The following is a 26,940-nucleotide window of genomic DNA, read 5'->3' on the forward strand; positions in this document are numbered from 1 at the left end:
TAAAACCTCAATCATATTTTTGCTTTTTGCACTTTTTTTACACTCAGACAGGAATTGTACTAAACACAGTACATCTTTACTTTGTTTGCAGTGTAAATAGTATTACATTTTTAAGTAAATAATCATCCAATGCAAATTTGACAATGGTATCAGTTCAATTAAAACATCCAGGTCTACCCCTCAACTATTTGTTGCTGCTTGTCTTTAAGGACTTTTCAACAGTTTGAAACTAGCTCAAAATGTAAGTCAGCCCAAAAAACAAGTTTTCTGGGAGAGAAAGAGCATAAACTAGGCCTAAGGGTGTTACTTTAACATTACCATGCATTTTATTTCATTTATTTTTACATTTTCATGTGAGCTTTTTTAGTTCTGCTATATTTGTCTTAAAACCGTCTTAGTGCTGCCCTCTTAGGGTTAAATGGTTGCTATTGCAGTAGAATTTTCTTATTGGTTCAAACGGTATATGATTTCAAAGTTTCCTTTTGGAGCTTGGCTTTCTTTCCGGTAGAAACCCCTGGTCGTGCTTCCGCATTACAGACAATGTCAGTGTTCTGAGCCAGCTAAAGTATCTCTCAGCAGCGCCCCATCATTGGCAACAAAATTACGAGCAGGAAATGTTTCAGTGTGTATAAATAATATGCTATATACTTACATTTAAACTGATTAGAGGCTCCCTTTGTATTACAGTGCGGTGGATTCCTTGTTGGGCTTTTAAGCTTGTTTTAATAGAGCTGGTCGTGCGTTTCTCTCTCAAGACCTGGTCATGCTGCTCAGGAGTTGGAATCGCGAGCATTGAAAGCATTGGTTGACAGTGACTAGAGTTTGTTACTGCTTTGAACGTTAGCTTTTGATACCAATGATACTGCTAACATCACATTACTACTCAGAAACTGCAGCCATTCTGTCCTCCACTGCCTCAGCAGTGCTGGCTTCGGGCGTCGCTGAGCCAGCACCTCAAACCGGTAATGCTCAGGACAGCTGGGCTCCCTCAGCCTCCAGTGACAAGGGGGGTGAAGAATCCTTCACCTCTAAAGACAGATTCATAGGGAAACCACCAGTGTCACCCTGGTCACTCCTCCTCGCTCATCCCCACAGTGTCTCTTGGCACTTCCCACTTTGGTGGTATTCTTCAAAATGTATCTTGGGTGGGGTTATGCTTTTACATCAGGGTGATATACAATTTAATGAGCATTAATAACCAAACTAATAAACGTTGTCCCCTTCCCATCCCTCCCAACTGTAACGATTGTGACGGGCTAAGCTAGAAGTGGGTGCCCAAATCAAATTCTGCATGGGGCCTCATTCAGCATTGATCCGGCCCTGCAGGTTGGTTAAAAGTACAGCTTGGACTTCAACAGTCATGGCTTATGATAATTAGGTGGCCCAAATTACTAGGCTTACAAGGGTTTGAGCCATAAACTGGTGATTATTGGCTAATGCAAGCTTTCATGTTCACAGGTACTCCTTAAGATTATGGAAATGTTGTTTGCCTTTTATGTTTTATTTTACTAGAATACATCTGTAAAAAGAAAAGGGATCATTGCTAGACTCCAGCTGATAGAAATAATTTGAAAGGGCTCTGAAGTACTCATGTACCCTTGGGTGGGTTGGTCAGAATTACAACTGTGAGGTATATCGTCAACTAGTTTGTTTGTCGCCTTGGCTCAATCGGACTTGTTGCCACACAGACTAGTGGGTATAGGTTAAAACAACCTTCTTCTTCACCTTCTCATATTTCCTTGACACCTTCAAAGGGGTCTTTGCCTTTCATGTCCCAACTATAGATTCATACCTGCAAAGGATCAGCGCATTGTTTTGTTTCCTGCACAACAGTTTGTTGCAGGGGTCTGAGCAACAGGCACTTTGGATCAGCACCCTGCATGGGGATCAAGCATGCAGCCTATCATGACTATGATCAACATGTTGAAGAGATCCTCCAGGGCGACGCAAGCGGCGGTTAGGGAAATGATGGTGGTTAAGATGAACAACGTGCATGTTTAGACCATGGGAGGTGGATGCATGATTTGTGTGTTTTCTTCTTTTTTTTTTTGCCTGCAGACGCACGGGACAGCAGGAGCCCGTCTGTGAGCCATGGTATCATGATAGAAGGGGAAGGTCCTAGTGAGGGAGTAAAACACTGCCGTGTCGGACGTGTGTTTGTGTGAGCTGCATGGGTTTAGAGATATCTGTGTGTGTGTGTGTGTGTGTGTGTGTGTGTGTGTGTGTGTGTGTGTGTGTGTGTGTGTGTGTGTACGCGTATAATTTTGTTGTCTCTACGGCCCACTTAGACAGCAGCCCATCAGCTCTTATGAGTCAGCCATACAAATATCACCAAAAAACCTGAACTGGACCCCTGTGGTAATGACAACGCAATTATTAACACGCACACACACACACACACACACACACACAAACAGAAAATCTGCACATACACTTCCTTTTTGAATGCCTCATTAGGGCTAATATTGGTTCGTGGAGAGATTGGGTGGATTTATGGCTGGCCATGTGTACAGACAGCTAATCAGCAACAGACCACAAAGGGCCCCTCTGTGGCTACAAGATAAAGATAACCATCAGACCATCTACACACATGCACACACCTGTAGCTGCCAGATAAGCGCTGACCGTTCATGACAGAAACAACAGGTTCAGATTTACTACTTCGGATAACTGCGGCAGAAAGCCTGCTGATTATGCTTCAGTCATACCGTGCGTGTGGGTGAGAGAGCGAGCGAGAGAGGGAGATGGGCATGCACTTGATTTGTGTAGAGGCTCAGATGAAAGCTGTTAGTCACCAAGCGGCTACGCGTTTGTCAGCCGGTATCATGTGCCACGTAGGGGTGCATCTGTGGTGCATTGTGCCTGTGTTGTGTAAAGGTTTCGTCGCAGATTTACGGCTCTCTCCCATGGTGAAACCTCCGGCGAGGGCCTTCCTGTAGCGACTGACAATGGGCTGTGGATTAACGGTCCACCTTCAGCCCATCGTCCTGCCTCTCTTTTACCGCCGTCTCGCTGTTTCACTCTTCTCTTAAAGCTCTGCCTCCTAATTAGTGCTTGTTTGGTCGAGTGATATACCGTCCGCTATTTTTCTTGCGGGGGAATGGGGAAGAGGAGACATTTATTTTAGCGAACTTTGGCCCTTTTCTTTCTTGACCGTGTCACCTGGATGGTGTCAGATTTCTTATCTTGCCTATCCCCTTTTCTTTCTGCCTTTTGTTCCTCTTTTAGGAATAATTGATCCTTTTCACTCTGCTTGTGCATTGCAACCTCAGATTAGGGTTTGTTCAGAATGCTATTAACATGTTAGAAAAATACCGTCTCCTCATTCTGTCAAGCCATTTGAATTTGCGCAGCCTTGCAGAAGTATTTACACGGCTTGAACTTTTTCACGTTTTGTCTTGTTGCAACCATAAACTCTAATGTGTTCCATCGGATTAATGTGCTAGACACACACAAAGTAGTGCACAGCTATGGAGATCTGAAAAGTGTGGAGTGCATCTGTAGTCAGTCTATTGCGTCAACGCTTAATAGAAGCTGCTTTCAAGGAAATTACAGCTGCAAGTGTTTTCGTGCATGTTTCTACCAGGTTTGAAATGTTTGCCCATTCTATGATTCAGGTCTGGACCTGGACTTGGCCATTTTAATACATGCATACACTTTGACCTAAACCATTCCATAGTAGCTCTGGCTGTATGCTCCGGGTCGTTGTCCTGCTGAAAGGTGAGCCTTCATTCCGGTTCAATGTCTCTGACTTATCTTTCAGGATTTGTCAAGTTTTAGCAAGTCTGACCAGCTTTCCTGTTCCAACTAAAGAAAGAAACCTCGGAGCATAATGCTGCCAACGCCATGCTTCTCAGAGGGGATTGGCTGCCCAAACATTTTATCCGACCATTTCCTTCCACCAGATAGCTGTGTCCTCTACATGCCAAGTGGCAAATTGCAAAATTACTTCTTAAAGGTTTCTTTCAATAAGGCCTGTTTCTTGACACTTTGGCCAGATTTGTGGAGTGTACAACTAATAGTTGTTGCCAAGTTGTTGTTGCTCAATAATGTTCTCCAAAACCTGAGGCATTGACAGAACAGCTGTTTTTTTTTTTGTTTGTTTTTTGCTGAAATTAAATCACACACAGTGGGCTCAATTTACTATTTACCCGACTTCCGAAGTCAGTTGGTTGGCACAGATCTTAGTTTTAGTTGACTTTAACTTTCTGGGACCTCTGTTTTAACTGAAAAGTGTCTTTATATTTATGGAACAAACCATGGGCAAAGATAGGTATGAACTAAGAAAACGATACAGTATGTGTAAAGCTCACTCAGTTGGGAAACATCACTTTCATAGTATATAGATTGTTGTACAAAAAAATTAGTCTGGACAAAAAAGTGTCTGCCCTCTCTTCCTTGTGCCATATTTTGTTGTTCTTTCAGTCTTTTAAACTGTTTTCTGTCTTATCGCATCTGAAACCAGTGATTCTACCCTAGTAAGTACTACTTTGCAGTTCATGTCGGCCTTTTATACCAGCATCATTCCTCATAATGACTAAAATGGTTTGCAAAGCGACTTTCAATTTTTGCTTTTTGTTCTGTCGCTCCTGCCTTGTATCCCTCCGCCCTGCTCTCACTGATCTTTTTCTCTCACTTTCCTCTCTTCTGCCTTTCTCTCCAGGCTGAGGCCATAGATCTCTCTAACAGGCACTATCTACAGCCCTAAGCCCTAATGAGGCATCATAAGGCGAACAGTTTGCAGCAGCAACGTGCTCTTCTTTTATTTGCCAAACCATATCTCTTCCTCTCTTCCCCCCTCCCTACTGCCCTCTCCTCGTCTCTCAATTGCTCTATCAGTCTGCCCTGCTCACCATATCTCTCCCTCTCTGTCTCTACCCTCCGCTTCTTCCTTCCATCTCCTTGTCGGTTCTCACCCTCTCTCTCTCTCTCTCTCTCTCTCTCTCGTGCTTCCCGCCATTGTGTTTTATCTCCCTTCTCATTCACCCGTTGAGCTCTCCTCTCCCCGTCATGGTGGTTTGAATCATATCTGGCCGTCTACATATGCTAAAGCCTGTGTAATTACAGCAGCTCTTAAATAAAGACACGCTCCTAAAGCTGTCGGCTGGAATCACAGCCAAACAAGGCAGGAGGGGCCTCCCAGCAGCAACAAAGCTGTCATAGATCGCTATAGATTTATCACCCGCAAGAATAAGAGCAGAGGGAGGGAGGAAGGCAGGGATGAGGAGGAAAAGTATTTTTCACATGCTGTCGCAAATACAGAGGAGGGTGAGATTCAAATTTCTGTGATCTTTCACGAGGGGAAAGTGTTAGAAAAAAAGATGTCAGACAAGAGGGAAATAAACCAATAGATATTGGAAACCCTAGATATAACATTTTTCAGCAAAAAGGAGCATTAACAACCAACTGTGAGCCAGGAGATTGATGTGCAGTGGTGGTTCCTGCGTGAATAGGTCTTCCTTCCGCGGCAATTAACTATTTTGATGTTTTTGTAAATAAAACAAATTTCACAAAACTACAAACTGTATTTTAAAAAATCATAAGTAGGTGTCGAATATACCAGTCTTAAAATACATATTTGTTGTCATGCTTGTCTCAACCTCAAGTGATTCTATTGTTATAGGGGAATAATAAGAAGGTTCTTATTTTTAAAGAAACTGCTAAGTTCATAATCATTCTGTTCAGGTTTAATCACTCAAAATATTTTATATTTTGATGTAGTTTATAATTTCTTTTGCTTTTTTATTCCAGAGTGAGTGTAGCAGCCCTTTAATTTAGTGTAGAATTGGAATCTACAAATGGACCTTACTTAATGAACCTCAAGGACATTGTGAAATAAAATTTTCCATGGGTGTCGTCAACACCTGTACACAACTGATAAATGGATGGATGGACAGATCATTCTTTTCTTTAATTTCTTTGTCTGTTTTGTGATTATTGTTGTTACCCCTTCTTTTTGTCATGTTTGAGTCTTTAAAGCTCTTGCAAACTGTCAGCTTTGTGAACCAGATGCAGTCTATGATTTCTTGAATTCTTTCAAGTCAATTATGCAACACTAACGAGATCCTACCCTCCCACTAAAGTAAATCTGCCCTCACACTGTAAGGCAACCTGACCCACTGTACTGTTTGTTTTGATCCCAGGGCAGGACACATAAGTAAAAAGAAAAGACCACAGTTGCACTGAATCCTAATACGTCAGTATTCTAAAAATGTGTTGTTACACTGAAAAACCAAGCGATCTTTATGATAAATACTGTGTGACTCACCAATCTGGATCCTACATTGAAATTATTAATAAAAAATGGTTTTGAAAAGTCCCAATTCCTAAGAAAAAATAAATCTTTTGATGAATTTCAAGTACCTGGCTACAGAATGCCATTTGTCCTTCTGTCCTTGAACCTAGACCGAAAGCATCTAAATGAAAGATCAACATGATGGGGTTCAGGTTTGCATTTTTAGCTGTGTTTGATAGGTTTCTTCTCATTTTTCTCAAACTAGGTTTCCTATGAGTTTCATTTTACACTACTTGTCCATATCACTATACATCTTTGTTTTCTCTCATCCTCCCTGCTACCTTTTCGCTTTCCCTCCTTCTTGACTTGTGTAATTCATCAGTGCAGCGGCAGTTCAGATTAATCAGCCTCTGAGGGCAGAGATGTGTGTGCTGCTGATGTTGCAGTAACCCCGGTTGAATAGCGAGCAGTCCGTGTGCCTCTGTGGGTGTGTGTGAGACTGACACGGGGGAAAAGTGAGGGGGACATTTTTTAAAATGTATTAATCGTTGCGGTAACAGCGGATGAAAGCGGCCGCGACAGGCCCATCTTTTGAGAAAGATACACCATATGCGACACATCTCCAAACATGCCTGCACACACACTCGGCTGCATTCTAATATCCCAGGGGTTCAGCCCAAGTGCGATACACTTTGGCATCACCCACCATGCACACACGGAGACAAACACACAAGGCAATCTATCACTAATCACTAGATTCCCAAACTTTGCGTTTTAGCTGAATATCCTATGATTAATAGCTTTCCACTGTAAACTTTATCTCTCAAAGAACTGCATTTTAAGTCTGTGTCTACGTGTTTGGCTCTAGGTGCAGCACAGGATAAGCCGTCTTAAACCAGTCTTTATTAGTTTGAGGAGAGAAAGTAAGATGCAAGATGGTGTCTTCCATATTATCCCTTTTCACATCTATTCCACCTCTCTTTCATTTTTCTCCTGTTGGATCATTGTGTCTGGGGCTCTATTGTGGCTCTGTGGCGGGTGTAGAACGCACAGAGGTGGCATAGAATAAAATTAAAAAGGAAGGACACGTGGGAAAGCTTTTGGGGAGACAGTTATATTTTTTCTCTATTCTGTCTATCATTGGGTTACATTTTTTTAAAAAAAAGCTTGATCCGCCTATCAAGCCTAGCAAGTGAGATCCCAGATTTCTTTAAAATGAGAGCATAGACCTTTAGTTTAGCTCCCTAAAATTATTTACAAATTAGATACCCACTTTCAGCCAAGTTCAGTGTACAGCCAAATATTTTTTTGCAACCTACTCCACATTAACTGAACTTGCAAATAAGCATCAGGAAATTCAATCAGTGTGCCACTGACATAACTGTATTCCATGTTTTATGCTCTTGGCACCCTTGGTGGTTTGGCATCCTGGCATCCAAAAGTAATGTTCTACTGAACTGCACTGAAATTTGGTTTTTCAATTTCTGCTTTCATGGCTTTGTCTGCAGTAGACACATGTTGCTCACCATGTATGCAAAGCAGACCAAAGTAGAAGCCGTTAATTTTGATACATTTAATGAATTGGATGAAAAAAGAATAAAGATTTACAACATTTGAACTGCCATGCAGGGATGATTGGAGGAAAAATGTTAGTCCGATCTCTAGATTACTTTGCACGCTTCAATATTATATACTAATAAACAACAAAATAGATGTTATAATGTCAAATTAAAATTCTAAAAAATTGTTATAATGCACATTAATTGTTGCCACTGAGATTGGATTAAATTAGACAAAGCAAACAAACATTCAGTTAAATTTCTTTACATTTTGCTTTCGACGATCGTGTGTGGTCGAAATTTGTGCAAGACTGGAGGAGGGGGAGGAGAAGGGAAGAGGACATGAGAGCAAAGGAGGAGGAGGAGGAGGAAGGGATGAAGGCAACAGAGGAGAGGAAGCTGAGAAACTGGCAAGTGCTGGAGGAGAGGTGACAAGGCTTCGGGGACAGACAGAGACATGAATAATTTATCAACACTTCTGATGGACAGATTAGGGGGAAAATGAACAGAGATGAAGCAAGAAAGAGAGAGTTGGATATGTTGGGGGGGGGGGTGAGAGGAAAAGAGATTGAAAGCAGAGGAAGGGGAGGAATAAAAGACAAACAGAAAAAAAGAAAGAGAAGAAGAAAGCAAGTGAAGGGTGGAGGGGCCACACACTGGAGCTCTTTGATCCTAACAAACCCCTCTCACCCTGACACCAACATGCCATCTGTGGCCCGCCCTGTGTGTTTGTGTGTGTGTGTGTGTGTGTGTGTGTGTTTGTTTGTGTATAAGAGGGAAATAGAGGACACAGTGACAAAGGAACAAGGAGACCGAAACAGCAGTGGATAAGGCACGCTTATTGTGCTCTCACAGTGGACATGAAGTTCAGTCAGAACTTCTAAACATGCTCTTCACGGTGAAACACCATGGTTCTTAAACTGCTGTAATGGCAGTGGGGTCCAGATGGAGTCACTCGGGCCGCCTGTGGTAGTCCTTGGAGCAGATTCTGCTATTGATTATTGTGAAGGTAAAAACAAGCAAATTAATGCTGATGAAGTGAACGACAGTAAGCCAGGAACAAGAGCAGGTTGATACTTATTCTGATGATAGAAAATATTGGGTTTACAAGAGCAAGACAAGATTTCCAAAGTATTTATGGAAAAAGCAACGTTCACAAAATACTATCTGTTTTTGAAACGATGAAATCCAGCATGTTCAAGTGTTCCAGTCCCGGTTTCTACCTTATCAGTGTTGAATGTTTCATTTCCTTTTACAAAACATCCTCCCTAACCCACTAAACTCTGCATTCTGATATCAAATTGTGCACAAAGGACAGGGCTGGCATGCAGGTTCTGATTGGCTCCCGTCCGCTGGCGTTATGTCTGTCTTGCTGCTAAACACAGGACACCTTTTTTTCACAGACGTGTTTAACATCGTCACCTTCCACAAATCGGTCGCTCTTCTTCACCTGCTTCGACTTTCACATGTTCTTTTTTTGACCTCTCTCGTTCTCTCTTCCTCTTCCTGGCCCAGCATCCAAGTGCACCTGCCTTCCATTATTGCAGCCAGCACTTTTCAGCTTATACCACTCGCGGCGCATGCACTTGCGCGTGCGTGTCTGCACGTGTGTGCGGGTGCGCGCGCTTTCAGCAGCAGGGTCGGTATGTGGCCTGTCGACATTACACCACCGCAACCCCACCGTGTTGAAGACTTTACCTCTCGCGGCACGCTGCCCTCGGACTCACGCTAAATGCCCTCTCCAGCTGCCCTCGGCGACCAGCCATTATCTGAGAATTTACGCCGTGCCGCCGTGCCGGGTCGGGAGACATGCGACCTGATGTCGAGCTCAAACACACGCTAATACAAACTGTATCCTCAACAATACCCTTTGGCAAAGTCGTTGATGCCTTGCTCGGATTTAAGCTTTTTTATCCCCTGTTGTCTGAAACTCAAAGGTTAGAATGTTTACAGTGGAGCCAAACAAGAAGCTTTGTATTTAAACCTCCCAGAATAACTGTGTATTTGGACAAGGGTGCTCTACTGTAAAAGATTCAGAGACAAATCATTTTTTTTTTTATGCAGCTGTCCTCACCCTTTAAGATGGTTTGCCCCTCAGGTTTATTCAGTTGAATCTGCTGGTAAATGGATAATAGAGGTTGAAACGCTCCAGAACTTGGGCCAATGAGCAAAGCAGATTTCTGCTATCTTGAAACAACTCTAACGACCCCAACTCAAACAACTCGCTATATCCAAAAGGTTATACTGGTTTGTGGAAACCGTATTTTATGAATATTTAGCCCACTTTCATGTTTTAATTGGGTGGTAATTTACAGCGAATCCAAAGATAATTTAAACGGGACCTAGAGGTAGGAGGCAACAAACCACTAATGAGCTTCCTGTGTGAGACACATACTGAGCTTATGTCAAGCGTTTGCCGTGAGAATAACTTACTGATATAAAATGAAAAGCAGTTCAATGCATCAACAAATGCAATAGATCAGTATTCTGTTGAATTTAGCTCTACCTTATTTCTGGGTTTTATACTCTGACCAGAAAAGGTTTACATATTTGTCTCTCCGTCCATGTTTCACACATGACCACCATCATTGGGGGCGCACAGCCTCCTGCCTCCATGTCCCTCGTATACAATGAGTAGCTTATCTGTAAACAACGGCGCAATGCACATCCAGTCAAAACTAAAAGTTTCATACAGTAGGATTTGCATGGAAAGATATGACATAATATGCAACTGAAGTTGTTTAAAGGCGTTGGAATCCCATTTCAGCGTATACTACTCTCTGGCTAGGCATTAGCTTCAGCCTCTGGGACTGACTCACCTGGATTTATACTAAACTAAGATGCTTACAGAGCTATTTAGTGCAGGTAGATTATTAGTATTCTTCTACCCATTTAAATGAATCTTGCTCCTGGATCAATGTGTGTGTTTCTGTGCTTTTTTTGTCTCTCTCATTGTGTCTCTGCTCTGAGCCTGGTTCTGCTGGAGGTTTTTCCTTCCTGTTAAAGGGGAGTTTTCCTCTCAATCTACTGGGTTTCCTTAGATAGGAAACTGTTTGACCAATCTGTATAATTTGATTAAATTTGACTTTGTAAAGTGCCTTGAGATGACTTGTATAATGAATTGGCGCTATATAAATACAATTGAATTGAAAATTGAATTGAATCAAAAACGTTGCAAATTTTGCAACTTCTTTGGGTTAAGTTTTTTGTGTGTGCAGTGAGGAATATTGTCAGGTCTTCAACTGCAATAAAACATTTTTTTTCATTACGTCGTAAAGTCAAATTAAAAAGAAAATAGTCCATCTACAATATAAAGCGCACACAAAAGCCCAACCCTCTTTCAGCAACTGTTTTAGACCCTACAGTCACAGTGAATAAATATAGGGAGATACAGTGGAGAACACATTCTTTAGTATGATTCCTGTGCTTCATTCTCATCTCCTGACTTGGCTTTAACTCATGACCCAGCCTGCGCACGACAATGCTCTGACAATTATGTGAGAGTACACATATGGCCCCTAACAGTCTGCAGAGTCGGCGGAGCGCCGATCGGTGCCGTCCCACAGGTCATTAGGCTTCTTCTTGGGGAAACAAGGCAGATCTAACAAGTGCGCAGCAAGGTTTAATGTGCTGTTAGTGTGGAGATAAGAGGAGAGCCCGTCTCTGTGGCATGCTCCGTTTGTTATTTTCTCACCCACTGAGGGTTTTCTATTTTTTTTATCTAGAGAAAACAGTGTGTAACACACAGGAAATAGAGCGAGGCAGATGAAAACCCGAAAGACGAACAAACTAGGTCAGAAAGTGCTTCAAGATCTGTGGATTTAGAAAATGTGATCTGGAGTCAGGAACTGACTTAGAAAAAGCAGTTAAATTGGTAAGCAGGCAGAAACAATGTTTTTTGCTTATGAAGAAGGGAGTTATGAGGAAAGAGGATGTGTTAAGCACTCTCTCTCTCTCGCTCTCTCTCTCTCTCACACACACACACACACACACACACACACACACACACACACACACACACACACACACACACACACACCCCTGTTGGATGTAGAGGAGAATCAATATGTCTTTGAATGAGGGTCAGAAGGGTTGTCTGCCCAGGGAGAGCTGACAGATTTGCTCTCTTTTGCTCTGCTAAGTCCCTGCCTATTTCTAACACCCCTGGCACGCACACACACACACACACACACACACACACACACACACACACACACACACACACACACACACACACACACACATACAGATGGACCTGCACTCAGACATATAGAAGAACTGTGCATACTCAAATGCAGACACAGGAAACACACACATCAATGTGATGCATGTCCAAAAGGACAGAATTCCAAACATTTTTGCCACAGGGATGTGATAATAGACGTTCCACATCGAAATCTGTGTTATATATATGCGTGTGTGTGTGTGTGTGTGTGTGTGTGTGTGTGTGTGTGTGTGTGTGTCTGGAGGCTAGGTCTTAACAGCAAAGTGGAATCTCCAACACTTTTGCCAAGTGGTGAATGGTAAGAACTTAAGCTGGACTGTGTTTGTGTTGCAGTAACAGGAGTTTCACTAATTATTTCACCACAGAGTTTGTAAAACAGAAGATACGTGTAGAGTTGAAAGTCACGAAAAGTAATCTGATCAGTACTACAGTAGATAACTTGGATTTAAATGGAATAAGGTGAACAAAACACCTTTAAGGCCTTAATGTAACATCCTGTCAGTCACTTTATTTCCCACAGGTCCCCTGGGATCAAATCTGTTGACACCTTATAAATATTAATAATAACAATTCCATGCTTTATATCTCAGAAGGTCACATTGTTTTACAATTAAACACTTATGAAAAATTTTAGCTGAATGTTTTGGATAATGAGCATTACAGTATATACTCTAGTTAGTGGTGTCCCTCACCGGTCTGTCTTTGGACCACTTTTATTCATCCTACATATTAATGATGTCGACATCTCCACTGCATATTTTTTAACGCTGATGATGTAGTAACATGTACCTTAGTGTCCATAACTAAAGTGTCTTACATTCAGCTGCAGTGGGATTTTAATACTGCACCCGCAAATGTATGTGACTTAAAACTAATTTTAAGATCAAAGAAAACAAAACTTCTGAAATTCAAAGTTTTTGTCATAAGATGCTGTCAATTAAAGGGCTTTCAAGGTTCACATATTGGATCTGTCTCCCAATACAAATCTGTAGAGGTATTTCCTAACAATACCCTTTCTTTCACATTTTACATTAAAATTTAAATTTAAAAGTTAAACCTAAAACTTTTGTTTGGGTTTGTAGTTGTGGATGTTTAACTATTGTTTAATTATTAAAAAACAAACACCAATTATGTAAATGTAGTTCTGTTGTTTACTGTAATGTATCCTGTCTCAACTTGTACAGCTGCTTGTCAGATTATTATTCTTAATTATTTTTTTCTAGTTTAATAAAGTTTAACAAATCAAACATATGCTTATATATCAATATAAATCTTGCTATACAATGAGATGAAAATAATTACAAATGTGAGTAAAGCACCTAATATGATCTGGGATAGGATTCAAAATGAAAAGATCCCACTTGGAAATAATACAAAACACATAAACATGTATAATTTATCTTTATTGTGTCTTTTTTCCTTGTTGCCTCAGTAACATGTGTTTTCAGTCACTGCCTATCTATCCACCGGCAAACCTAACACACGGACTCCAGCCAAATAATGAATGCGTGCTGCTGTTTGATAAACGTCGGGTATGTCTGTGTGTACGTGCACCTCCGTCCTGTGTCGTTAACACACCGGCGCAGCAATTAGTAATCACTCATGGAGCTAATGACATCAATCAATGAGCTTTTAAAACCAGCCATTTGATAATTACAACCATCAATGGTCACCCGTGAATTCATTATAGCACAATCTGCAGTAGCGCAATAGTCTTTCTTTGCATCCTTGTTGGTCTGTCTCTTAGATATATCTTTCTTTAAGATTGTTTTAGTAAAAAAAAATATCTTCAGCAAAACTAAGTTTCATCAATGCTTTGACAATCCATGGACACATTTTTAATAGCTAAAGGAAGTAAGTTTTTATTGTTATTAAAATAAATGCAGTGATTATTTTTGGAATTACAGAAAACATGCCAGATGTTCTTGCTGGATTTGGTTTTCACACTTGTGTGAAAATATAAAAAGCAAAGAAAAAGAGGAAACAGTTGAAATCGCTGAGATGGAAACTGGGGTTGTTGTAAATCATTCTCCCTCTTTTTAATCTTTGAATGATGCTGAATCAGTATGAGTATAGGAATTTCAAGCTGAAACAACAGACCAAGAGAGATATTTTCTTTCTCCGTTTATTTTTTTGTATTATTTTCACTATAATGTTTAGTATAAAATCTGGTATTTAGAAATTAAATTCAACCAAAACATTCGATCAAATTGTGGTTACAAAATTCTCAAATTGAATTTTAAATAAAAAAAACTACATCACAAGAACGATAAATGCAAAACATCTTCTGCTTGAATAATTCTGAAAACAATGCATATCCCAAAAGGTTTGTGTCTTAGAATTCCTCGTATTCACTAAAAACAGTGAGAAATGAACCCTTAACATAGCACTACAGCTGTAGTTATACTAAGATCAACTTGCACACCTTATTTGCTAATTAGGTGACAAATTTAGTTTGTTTTTCAGATTTGTATTCGTAAAATCATGTTAAAACTATGCATCCCTTTCCCTCTACATCACAATAATACCATTTGTGTGTGCTGGTCTACCACTTAAATCTTAATAAAACTCTTTGGCTTGTAGCTGTAACATAAAAAAAAAAAAACGTGAAAAAGTTTGGGGTGTGTGAATACCTTAGCAAAGCACTACACACATGACTTTAGAACAGTGACAGAAAAACCGAAATGGAACATGTCGGAAGGTGTTTCAGCCTGTAGTCATGGTTATTTTAACAACCTTGACCCTAAATTCAGCTTCACTCAGTTAAAATGAGGTGTCCGACTGCGCCTGCTGACAACGGCGTGATTGGAACATGAGCTAACTTGCAGATCATATGGTAGCACGAATGTGTGTGTGTGTGTGTCTTATAATGTGTGCAGGCTTGCGTATATGCTCATCGCTGTGTGTGCATGTGGCACGGATGCACAATTACCAGGCAGGCGCGAATCAATAGGTGCCTGCTGACAGATGGATTAGCACGGTAAACAGATGATACACACACCGCTAAATTATTCATCTGCTGAACAGTGGGCTGGGTTTCCACACACCCGGCGACGAGGGAGAGACGGGTGTGAGTAAGTATGGAGGAGTAGCTGGAAAAGGAGAAAGAAATCTTCGCCTCTTTACTCGAAAAACTCCCTGCTTGCACGTGACCCGCGACACCTGGAGTATAACAGAATGCACATCGGCTCCACTTAGCGACTCGAAGGCGGAGGCAGCACCACACCCGTGCACGCGCAGACTCGCTCTAATGCCTTCTAGATATGCGCCGGCACCGCGGGGTCAAACTGAAGTGTCCTGGGAGGTGTTTGAGCTAGCAAACAAACATTTGTGCAAACATCAACACACTCATCCTTGGTGTGTCTGCGTCTTTTCTGAAGTGCAGGCAAATCCGTGACTATTGACTGTTCATGCCTTTCAGAAAGTCTGATGCACGTGCAGGCCCGTGGATAAACCTGATCATGATCTGGGGACGATGTGCATCATACGGTATAATGTTGAATCAAAAGTGGGAAATGTTTTTCATTATTTAAGTCAAATTGTCCAAGAATTAGCTCAAATAATGTAAAAAGTGTTCACCGTACGAGAATGGTGTTTAGAACACCTTGAAGTCCCAGGAGAAAGTCGCGTCTATATCCACTATTGAGTAGTATAGAGTGCATGCAAATCATATGAGGATGCACACTCACATACACCCTCTGGTATGCATATAAAACACCCATTATTGATTTGTTTCACCTTTCCAAGGGACTTAGGACTTTTTTTTTTCAGAGGATGCAAACTCTCATTCCTTTGGATGAGCTGCAGTTTTTTGAAACAGGAAGGTGATGACGACAAGTAAATGATCTAAGTACAAAAACGTGGCAGATAAAAATTCCTAGTCGAATATCAAAAAAACAACAATTTTTTCATTGTCTTGCTATTTTTTCCCCACAAAAAAGCTAAAAGTGTTTCAGTTGCTTGCATGAACAACAAGGTTTGTGTCCCTATGCCCAGAAACGTACCAGTTTAGCTTTTAAAAGTAACAGTGTGCTCGGAATCTCTAACCCGCAACACATCCACTTGACATAAACACACAAACCGTTGGTTCGCATCACAGCCGCCATCAGTGGGATCCAATCAGATTTGATGAATAATTCAATATTAAAGAGGCTGTAAGCAAGACTGAAAGGGGGGGGTACTGCCAAGAAAGAGGGTTTTTTTTTTTTTGGAAACGGGCCTGCTGTTTGTGTGTGTGAAAGTGAGAGAAGTGGAAGGGGCGGCTGTCACACTAGACTGCATCCACAAACTGGCTGCAGATTAGATTACTGAGGAGAGGAAAGAAGTGGAGGGAGGAGGGGGAAGAAGGAGATGAGGACAGAATGGATGGAGACTGGGAGGGGTGGGAGAAAAAAAAAAAGAGGAAAGCTTTAGAGAAAAGAGAGAATCAAGAGAAAAGGAATCTCTTAACACATCTGGATCAAAGTAGTGTATTTCTCCCAAAGCTTTCCAGAGAGTTAAGCACACCCAAACCTCCACTCCTGTGTGATTTACAGTACTTTCAAAAAGTAGTAGTTATAACTCTTGGACTTTGTCACGGCCACACACTTTAATGTTTTATTTGAATTTAACTTGGTAGACCAGCAAGTGAAGAGAAATATAATGCATATATGTTTTTTTTATGAAGAATATGTATTTACAGTATGTGCCAAGGACCACACCAAATGGGTACAGAATAAAGTTAGTTATGGAGAGTTTTTTTTTTTTTTGATATTATTTTTCTGAGTTTACAGCAGTAGTGCCTTGTCTTCTCAAAGTAAGCTGACAGGAAACAAGGTTTGAGAGACAGTGAAAGACATGCGGTAAAGGATCTCAGGCCAGACAGGACAAGAGGAGCATCATCAGAGGAGAAGCCAAGAGGCCTTTCAGTGACTCTAGAGGAGCTGTGGAGAAAGACGGCTCAGGTGGATTAAGTAGTTAACAGGACAAATATCACAGGTGAAATGTGGCCTTTCTGAAATGGTAGCAAGAAAACAAAAAGCAAACAATCCCCTGAAAACACAATCCTAGCGAAACCACTCTGTGTCGTTGTAATGGATATAGATATTTTGCTAAGACGTTTCAAACTGTTTAGCATTTTTGGACTGAAACCTAAACTAGGAATTACTATTGTGTCCTTTTCTGGCTTCCTGAAGCAGAGCACGCTTGTTTTTTTTTGCTGTTAAGTTTTGAATCACGTCAACTGCAGTGAATATATGTTTGTATTTTTTAAGCAAATGTTCAGAAGGTTTATTAAAACTGCTTAAATTGTGCTTTATCATTTTGGAACGTGTAAGCCTAGAGATCAAACGGTGAAAGATAGCATGCCTCAGAGGTAGGTTCATGGCTCAGTCATGACATGACCTTGTGTGTTTCTCTTTGTGTGCATCTGTGTGTGTTAATGTGTGTGTGGGTGGATGGGTGGGTGAGTGTATATACATACACGTATTAAAAGTCAAATGTGTGTTGTGTTGCCAGGTGTGCTGCAGTTGTATGAGACTCTGTGGAGTTTTAACACGGAGCCTTTTATTGGCCGAAGCTGACATCACCTGGGGGAACAAAGTGGAATCCTGGAACCTGGGATGCTATGAGTTTATGTCCGTGTGTGTGTGTGTGTGTGTGTGTGTGTGTGTGTGTGTGTGTGTGTGTGTGTGTTTTTGTGTGTGAAACAGGAATAGCAAAATTGACATCCTGCCCCCTGACTGCTCTGCTTGATTTTAATGTTTCGTAAAAAATGCTCAAACGGCTAAAACAGAAGGGGAAACAACCGAGATATTATGTCCAGGCTTCAGTAAGTGAGCTGGCTAATTAAAATGTAATGATTCAAAAAGTATTCCTTGAAATCTTTTCACATTTTATGATGAATTTTATTTTTTTTTTCACAATAATTATGAATTATTTTACAATAAAGAAACAAAAGCCCGTTTTGTAAAAATCCAGTTTCAAGTCTTTTCACAATCCTCTATTGGACTGTGGTCTGAGATTATACTGGATAGTTCTATCAAATGAATCAGCATTGATCTAAACTATGCTATTGTAGCTCTGTCTGTGGTAGATGTCCCGCTGGAAGCTTGAAGTCTGTCCCAGTTTTTAAGTTTGTTACAGTCTCTAACTGGTTTTCTTCTTCAACTTCCCTGTATTTCGCTGTCATCCATGTTGAACATGAACTCTAATCAATTTCCCTGCCCCTGCTGAAGAAAATATCCTCAGAGCATGATACTACCATCACAATGTTTTACTGTTTGGATATATTGTTGTCCTTGCCAGCTCTTCCACTTTTGGCTTTGGGCCATACTCTTTAAATAGTTTAAAGATAAATAAAAGTGCTCTCTAAGTCACTACTCTCGGTAGGGCGGTCACGTGAAGTCTCAATAAAATAATCTGAGATTTGTGGTCTCATCATGACAAAATATAAATAAGAAATCAAGATGTATGAACATTATGTAAGGAACTATGGTGATGGGGGTGATTTTATCCTATCTTCGCTCCTTCATGTCTAGCAAAACATTTGTATAACTTCCTTCACATACACCCACATGGTTATCTAAGTCCAAATGGTGTGGCTCAGTTAACAAAAGGATCAACAGGAAGTCGCTAATCCTTGATCTGGGCGCCGTCGTAAGAATGACCGCAAGACTCAAACGGAGTGACACACATCTGCGTATATGCACACATAAAATCCAGACTTTGCGGTTTGTGCCTCAAGGTATAGCGTAGTATAAATTATACTAAGTATAAGTATAAATTCAGGCCATTTCAGTGCTAGATAATCTAAATGCTCATCTTTTGGACTGCATACGGATCGGGTGCTCAGAGGCAGGTTCTAACATGGAGCCGTGCCGCAGAAGAGCTGCCAGAGGGGCAGCAGGGCACACGCATGGGTGTAAACAAAGCCACCACGAGTGGGACGGTCCCCAGTGCGACAGTGTGTGTGTCTGTGTGTGTGTGTGTGTGTGTGTGTGTCTGTGTGTGGCACGCCGTGGAGACTGACACGGAGGCAACATGAGAGGGACAAGCCTTTTAACATCTGGCTAAGCACTGACAGGAAGACACACACACACTGGGGAGCAGGCAGGCAGGTCCCAGTCCTAATTATTAGAACACTCTTACTTAACTTAACCCTGCCACCAGACCGTGACAGGCAGAGATGGAGGGGGCGGAAGGGAAGAGGGGGAGAAGGGCAGATCTCTGTGAGGACAAGCAGAGGGATGAGTGTTTCTGTCTCCTTGACTGGGTTTTCAAGTCAGACAGAAATGGAAATATGTGACAGTGATATGAAATCGAAACATAAATAAAAGAAAGAAGTTAATGGGAAAAAAAAATGAATAAGCCACCTGTTAAGTCTTAAAACGGAATGTGGCTGACAGGTGGGGCTGTGGGTACAGATATCTCAAAACTAAAACTAAAGATGGACAAAGAAAAAAAAGTATTTTTTCCCACACTTTATTTCTTTATTTTTTCTTTTTCTTTGCAGTGACTTTTTTTTTAGCAGCAGAATTTGCGCAGCTATTCAGGAGGAAGCAACACGCCTGACATTTGCTCTGTTCAAGGAACGGAAGTAAGAGCCGGGAAGGATAAAAAGGAGGCCTCTCGCTGTGTGTTTTAACAGCTGTGTGTCTGATGTTCAAACCCTTATGCTATTGGGAATACAAAAAAAAAAAGATTGTAAAATTGAGCTCTGATTTATTTTATTTTATATATTTATTTATTTTTTTCCAAGTGATTGAACCTCGAAAACCTTGATTTTACCAACAAGTGCACATCTTCTCCTTTCAGTAAAACCAGGCAGGTGGGATCTGTATTTTCACTCAGCATATCTCGATCTTTTATTCCCCACAAGCTTTTCTTCTTCTTCCTTTTGCCTTTTATCTTTGCTTTTAACTCATCCCACCGTCCCCTCGCTGACGCGATCCTCCCCTCACTCTGTGTCTAAAGAGTTTCTGCTTTCCTTCTTTCTTGCCGAAAGAATTGACTTTCCTTCTCTTATTTCTACATCAGCCACCCAAGTCACATCTTAGATCCCCTTCTCTCTTTCGTTTTAAATTAAAAAACACCGGAAAACACTAGCTGCGGTCCCTCCCGCGCAAACACAAATGGATTTGTAGACAGAAAATTTTTAGATTTTTGAAAACACTTTCCAAAGTGATTTTCAACAACTCATTTTTGAGTATAGGTGGACTGGGTAGTTGGGGAGACGGGGGGCATTAATGTGATGATACAGAGGCTTACATAGCTCACATAGTGTATTACTGTTTTTGCTTGTCAAAACGGCTATGGAGTATTTCCCTAACATGTACGAATGGATGCATGCATGTTACGAAACATCCAATGGAACATGGCTCCGTTTTGTACCTGAAACAGTCAAAAACTAATGAAAAGAATTAATTAAGAAACAAAGGTCTTAATCAATTATTTTCCTTGTATTGACCTTGTTTCTTATATTTGATTAAGAAACAAGGTCTAAAGGTCTTCAGGTTCTTCTTCTTTTTGATTTGTGATGCCATTGCTACCCACGGCTGGCGAACTTTTAGTTTGAAATCCCACAACTTGATCAGTCTGTTCCAAAAATGGAGGAAAGAATATTTCTTTAAAAGAACAGAACTGGGCCTGCAAATGTAAAAAAAAAACACACAAAAAACGCAAATGACAAGGCTCGATTTAGCATTTAGTGTAGGGTTCTGTGTAATTCTCAAAGCCAAAGTAAATGTGCAGAGCCGAGAGGACATCAACAAACAGTCTACAGCTGTCGCGCTCGCGCTGGGAGATGCTCATGCATACGAGAGGAGGCGGATGGTGAAAAAAGTGAGGGAGGAAAGAGGGAGGCACAGAGACAAGAAAGAGGCTGGAGAAAACAAACAAGATAGAACGTGCTGATACCGATGAACACACACACACACACACGCACACACACACACACTCACACACACACACACTTCCCCACTGACACCTCATCCAACACCAGCAAATCCCCTCAACAAACAAACAAGTGCACCGCAAGGGTGGATTGTTCAATTTTTCAGCACTCCCATTAATTCCAGTCTTATATCCCATAATTCCAATCCTTCTTTTTAGTCTCTTTTCACACCCTCCAAACCCTTCTTTTTTTTCTGCTTTTAAATTCATTTGTTCTCATGCTAAAACTGCAGAAACCTGTATACAGTAAATGCTAATAGCTTTTACAATAATACGACATTCGCAGTCCTCTTAAGGCATGATGGGGCCTTTATGTGCAGGTTTAGCGGCTGACAGGTTAGCAGGTTTAGTTAACAGCCGACGTGCCTGCCGGTGCGGTGGGGGGATTTAGGAGGGCTTAGCACTGAGAAGGCCACTGTTGCCTGGAGTGGCAGCGGACTCAACAGAATTTCACGCAAAGCGGTGAGGATTGCAGGCTTTTTGAGATGTTTAATGCTTTTGTTCTAATGCGTGAAGATAGTCAAGCGCGGATCACATTTACACTTATGAACTTGAATGAGAGATGTGATCAGATTTGTAACTGGGAGAGTGTGATTTACAAAAAAAAAAAAATATGCTTTTGACCCTAAATGTGCAATAGAGCATATCAGGAGGAAGATTTGATGTGTAGAGGAACGGTGTAGGTAAATATTTTACACCCATTTGTTTTGTTGCTGCATAAGTCTGCTTATATCTGCTTATATCATGTCTTTGGACAATAGGCAACGAAATCTCTTGGATCCTGGCTTTAACTCCTTAAATACGTTACTTATATTTTTTCAATAAAAGTTCAATTGACTGAAAATGGCCGCAAACAGTTTGGCAACTTAACATATAGTGTGTAGAGTGCTGTGCAAAAGGGTTTATAGACCTAGAGTCACCTTGCAAGAACAAACTATTTTATAAGGATTTTTGTGACACAACAACGCAGAGAGGAAAATAAAAGGTTTAATGTCAAAGGGAAATCATATATTTGCGCAAATAAAAATCTGAAGAGAGTGGTCTGAAGTCCACCTGAGCATAATTTAATTTCAGCACAAATCAAGTTGATCTTTGAAGGCCTCAGAAGTTTGTTAGAAAACATTAGAGAACAAACAGCATCAATGACCAAGAAGCACAGCAGATCAGGGTTTTTGTTCTCTTTTTTTTTTGACATGGGTTCTTATTTCAGCTTTCCTGTGTAGGCATCCTTAGGGATGCCTACAAAGAAGCCGGTTGCCAGAGCGGCTTCGCTCAACAAAAAGGATACCTGGAGATGGTGTTCTAATTACTTAGACTTTGACTTTATTGTCATTTTGTACGCACAGAGTGCATGCAAAGTGCATACAAGTGCATAAAAAACTAAATTTTCTTGGTGACTGATTTAAATCACTGTTGCAAATTTAGCCCAAGGTGAGACGAGGTAATAGAAGCATCATGCTGTGTGGGATGGTTTTCTTCAGCGGGAAGATGAAAGCTGGTCAGCTTCATGTGGTATTGTGACCTCAAACATTGAGAAATAGCTACAATAAAAATTTCCAAATTCAAGGAACAGTCAAATTCAAGACTTAAAGACTTCCAAGTTGATTTTCACGGACGCTCTTCATCCAATCTGACTGACCTTGAACTACTTAAGAAAAAGGAATGGGCAAAGATCTCAGTCTCTAGATGTGCAAAGCTAACAGAAACATAACCCAAAAAACTTGCAGCTAAGGGTAGTTATGTAACTTATTCAGGACTGCAGAATGCAAAAATATGGACCACTTTTTAGATTTTTGTTGATAATAATAATAATAATAAAAACATTTAAAACTTTTTTTTAAAACTCAATTTTCCTGTTATCCACTATTTTCTGATGGTCTAGCATGTTAGAAACCAACAAAATACTTGTTGAAGTTTGTGACTGTAGTGTGACACTATATTGAAAAGTTGAAGACATACAGACATGTGAATATTTCTGTACATACACCACAATATTGCAGTTGTCCATATCAAGACCTGGTGCTCAGACACACGCACACACAAAATTAGACTTAAAAAAATTGGAAAACCTGGAACACATTTTGCTTCCTGTTAGTTCATTGAATCCGTAAAGCCACATGTAATTAATTCACGTGGGCGAGAGATAGCTGCACTTTATTAGCAACTGCAAATTAAATCTGTACATTGTAAATTATATCAGCAGAGATAAGTCACCCCAAGATACAGTATCTCAGCACACTAGGACAATAAGTTCCTTGTGATCTACAATGTCTGTGTACTATTATGTCTCTGCGAGACCGTTCATCAAACGTGTTTTGTGAAGTTAAGAAAGAAATGTTAGTGACTCTAAAGGAGTGAAATGGTAGAAATAATGACATGACGTTGAAACTGATTGTGTATCGTCTATATTAGGAAGCAAATAAGTGACGGCTCTGTGACCACAGCCAGTAATAATACTTTATGATCCCAAGCATAATAAAGGTCTTAATCAGTATGGCCGTCCAAAATAGGTTTCTGTGGGAAGCAGCCCGAGAGCTGCTGGCTGGCTGTTTTATGTGTTGTATGTGTGTGTGTGTGTGTGTGTGTGTGTGTGTGTGTGTGTGTGTGTGTGTGTGTGTGTGTGTGTGTGTGTGTGTGTGTGGGTGGGTGTGAAACAGCAAAAGCATTACCCTCATGGGACTGTCCCAAGGAGTTGTTTGTTCGTTACAGCTCCTCTGGATAGCCGAGCCCAGTGAAGGAGAACCCATAACTCTGCGCTGTGAGCAGCTCCTGTACACTTCCAATTGTCTTTAAAGCCTACAGCTGAGGTGGAAGCTACTTTTCTGAAAATTAATGTGGTTAGATACAGACTTGAAAGTACCTAAAGACAGCACTACAGCTTTGTAATGCACATTTTTCTTACTCTACCATTTCACTCGATTTTGCTTTTTTCATTCTGCCCGATCTAGTTTCTTTCACACCCACATATGCAATCTTTAGTCTCCTTCTCCACCAACCCTTACTATTGCCAGCTACTGGGTGTGATATTCCCAATTTCCCCTCTCTTACTTCCCTGGTCCCTCCCTTTCTTAAAGCTCTCCCTCTCTCCTGCGGTGGTCTTTTTATCGGATCAGTCTCAGGTCGTCGCCTCTGTCCCTCATCTGTTCCATCAAGGACAAATCACCCACTCACAATTCCAAAGATGTGAGGGGAAGAGAAGGAGGAAGAGTGATGTATTGATAACAGAATGGGTGGAAACTCTGCTCCAGCGTTGAATTTGAGATGCAGAAAAAAGACAGACTGCCCTAATTAGACGACATGAGCTCGCATCCTTGCCTGCCCATCTCCCAATTTGCCACCGAGATCTGACGCAGCTTGTTGACATGTGTGGGAGATGTCACTGGTCATGCTAAAAAGCTGTTTGTGTCTCTGCTAGAGTGTTTGTGTGTTTGTGTTTGGAGCTTTTACAAGCCCTCGACCACACACTTCCACACATTCCCACAAACACGGTGGTCTGCCAAGTGTCGGGTTGTGTGGGTAAATCTTTTGGCGTCGCGGCTGCCAGTGCAGAGCGATGATGAATGCTGATAGCAAAGAGCAGGGCTTGTCTCTGAACCAGTCACACACACTCACTTAATCGTACACACACACTGAACCTTGCTCACACAATAATCAGATTCCCAGTGCGTGAGGAACAAATGGCATCCTTCCACTGCTAAATGCTAATGTGACCAGTGAAGCTTGTGGACTGGTGAAAGGATACCAGAAGCAGGAGAGATGATGACAAGAGAACATAGATGGAATTGTTCATCGGTGAAAGACAACTCAGTGAGTTCTTTAACTAAATTCTAGCAAGGAATATTAGTATTATTATTATTATTATTATTATTATTATTATTATTATTATTAATATTAATAATAATAATAATAATAATATTAATAATAATAATAATAATAATAATAATAATAATAATAATAATAATAATAATAATAATAATAAAAGTAATATAAGTATTATGCACATCTGAAGCAGAATGGTCCATCTAAAATTCAAAGGATTGAGGAATATGACTGTATAAATATAATTGAAAGAATTCCTAATTTGTGTGATTGACAAAAAGAAATCTGGGAGAAAGAATATCTCTTCCTGCAAATATTTACCCCCTGTCAAATATTAACTGAATTCTCATGTAAAAGATGCATAGACAATATAAAATTGAATCTAGAATCACATAAAGACTTCTACTGATGGCTAAACATGGTTAAAAGGTGGTTGGTGATTTGTCAAATGGGCTAGCCAATTTCAAGATCTTCATGCACGGAACTTTCTGCAAAATAAACCTCAGATTTATAATGAGTTTTTCAGGGCAAAATGAAGACAGCTAAAGAGCTAATGGTCAGGCCAACCATAAATGGTCATAAAAAGTGGGTTTCAGAACTGGTACGGTTCCATGTACCAAATAAAACAACTAATTTGCCCTGCAAGTTATGCTCCTATGTTTAGGGTCATCCTGTGTGTGAAGTCATACTCATTACAAAATAGTGTAGTGGGAAAAATGTAAATCTGTACTCACAGCGTTCGATGCGGTCCTCTGGGCTGGATGAAGTCTCTCGGTCTGACAAGAGGCCCGACACGGCAAAGATCTTTTTTCCGCTGTCCTCAACCGCTTTCAAGGCGCTGCTGGGCGAGCCTCCAGGAGGGATCTGGGTGCCGCCAAAGTCATACTCTTTCCCGTCAGCATCAGAGTACCGCAGGTGGGGTGAGGCCTCAGCATCCAGGCAGCCTTTGAGCCGTTTGGCTGGGGTGAAAGCTGACTGATAACCGCCCGGGGCCCCGTCTCGGTCTTCCGGAGGCGAGGCAAAAGGCCTGAAGGCGCCCACGCCACTGTGGTTCAGCATGCTGATGGGTGAGCAGTCCAGGTTGGGTGGGGCAAACTGATGATGAAGGTGGAGAAGGGACGGAGGGAAGTCCCTGTTGGGAAATCCTGGCGGAACTGCACCTTGGCGGTGATACATTGATGCAAAGGTGTACGAGCCATTGTTAAACGGCAAATGGACGTCCTTTTCGACAGAAACGGGGACGCCAAATGGACGAGGCTGCTGGCATGGAATTGAAGCATCGCGAGACGCTTCGGCGGTGGAGGCCAACACCATGAGGGCTGGGGAGGCAAGAGGATTTGGGAGGTAGGAGGAGCTCTCCATCTTGAAGGCTGCTCTGTGGAGGTCCATGTCTGGGCGGTCAAAGGGCGTTGTAAGGATTTTAGGAGGAGGAGGAGGAGGAGGAAAGGATTCCTCCTCAGGGAAACTGAAGACAGCACTCAAGGCCTTTGAAATAGGTCTAAGGAGATGCAGAAGTCTTAGATGGTGATTGGAAGGATTTTTGCCTTTGGAGGAATGGTCTCAGAAAACTTCGATAATATACTGTCAGCAACCAAATTCACATGGAAATGATCCAATTCAGATCATTCAGGTAAATGCCACTGAGTATATCTGGAGCAGTACTGCGCTGATAACAACCATTAAAAATGGTCAAGATGGATGTCGTCTTCCAGGGCAAAAGCAGGTAAAAGCTCTCTTCACATGTGGGTGCTGGATGTGATGTTGAAGCCAAATGGTCCAAAAAGGGAGGACACCTGTGGGTCATCAAAGCTGGTTCATCATCTTCTGGCTGTCAGCGTCTGAAAAGGTTCAAAATACGAGCATTAGGTCAAATGTGAAGGGAACGAAAATGTTTACCTCTTCATCAGCAGGGTTTTTTATGCAATTAATTTTGTGTATCATGTAATTTTCTCAACAGAAGTGCCTACAGTTTCCTCTTTATCCCTCATGATTTATTGCAAAAATCATCAACCCAGCCACCTTCTTGTACTAATGCTGTTCCTCCAAGAGGCGTTTTCAGCAGACAGACTGATGTCTGTAAGCAGAGAAAATAAAAGGACCTCCCGGGAAAAAGTGTCCTCAAGTTGACACTGTTGATCCGATTCCACAAATCCTTCCTTTTGGGTGAACAA

The 26,940-nt window shown here is 41.2% G+C and overlaps 1 protein-coding gene across 7 annotated transcripts in view; it reads right to left on the reverse strand.

Annotated features, from left to right (window-relative positions):
• Window positions 1-26,940, reverse strand: part of rnf220a (ring finger protein 220a) — a 193,576-nt gene that overhangs the window by 150,690 nt on the left and 15,946 nt on the right. For all 7 annotated transcript variants that reach the window (XM_036138031.1, XM_021323910.2, XM_021323911.2 and 4 more), the window contains exon 3: window positions 25,504-26,607. In XM_036138031.1, coding sequence (XP_035993924.1) covers window positions 25,504-26,158 — 655 coding nt within the window. In that variant the 5' untranslated portion in view covers window positions 26,159-26,607. The remainder of the gene's footprint in view (window positions 1-25,503; window positions 26,608-26,940) is intronic.

This window comes from Fundulus heteroclitus, chromosome 6, assembly GCF_011125445.2.
Source record: "Fundulus heteroclitus isolate FHET01 chromosome 6, MU-UCD_Fhet_4.1, whole genome shotgun sequence".
Classification (NCBI taxonomy): domain Eukaryota; kingdom Metazoa; phylum Chordata; class Actinopteri; order Cyprinodontiformes; family Fundulidae; genus Fundulus; species Fundulus heteroclitus.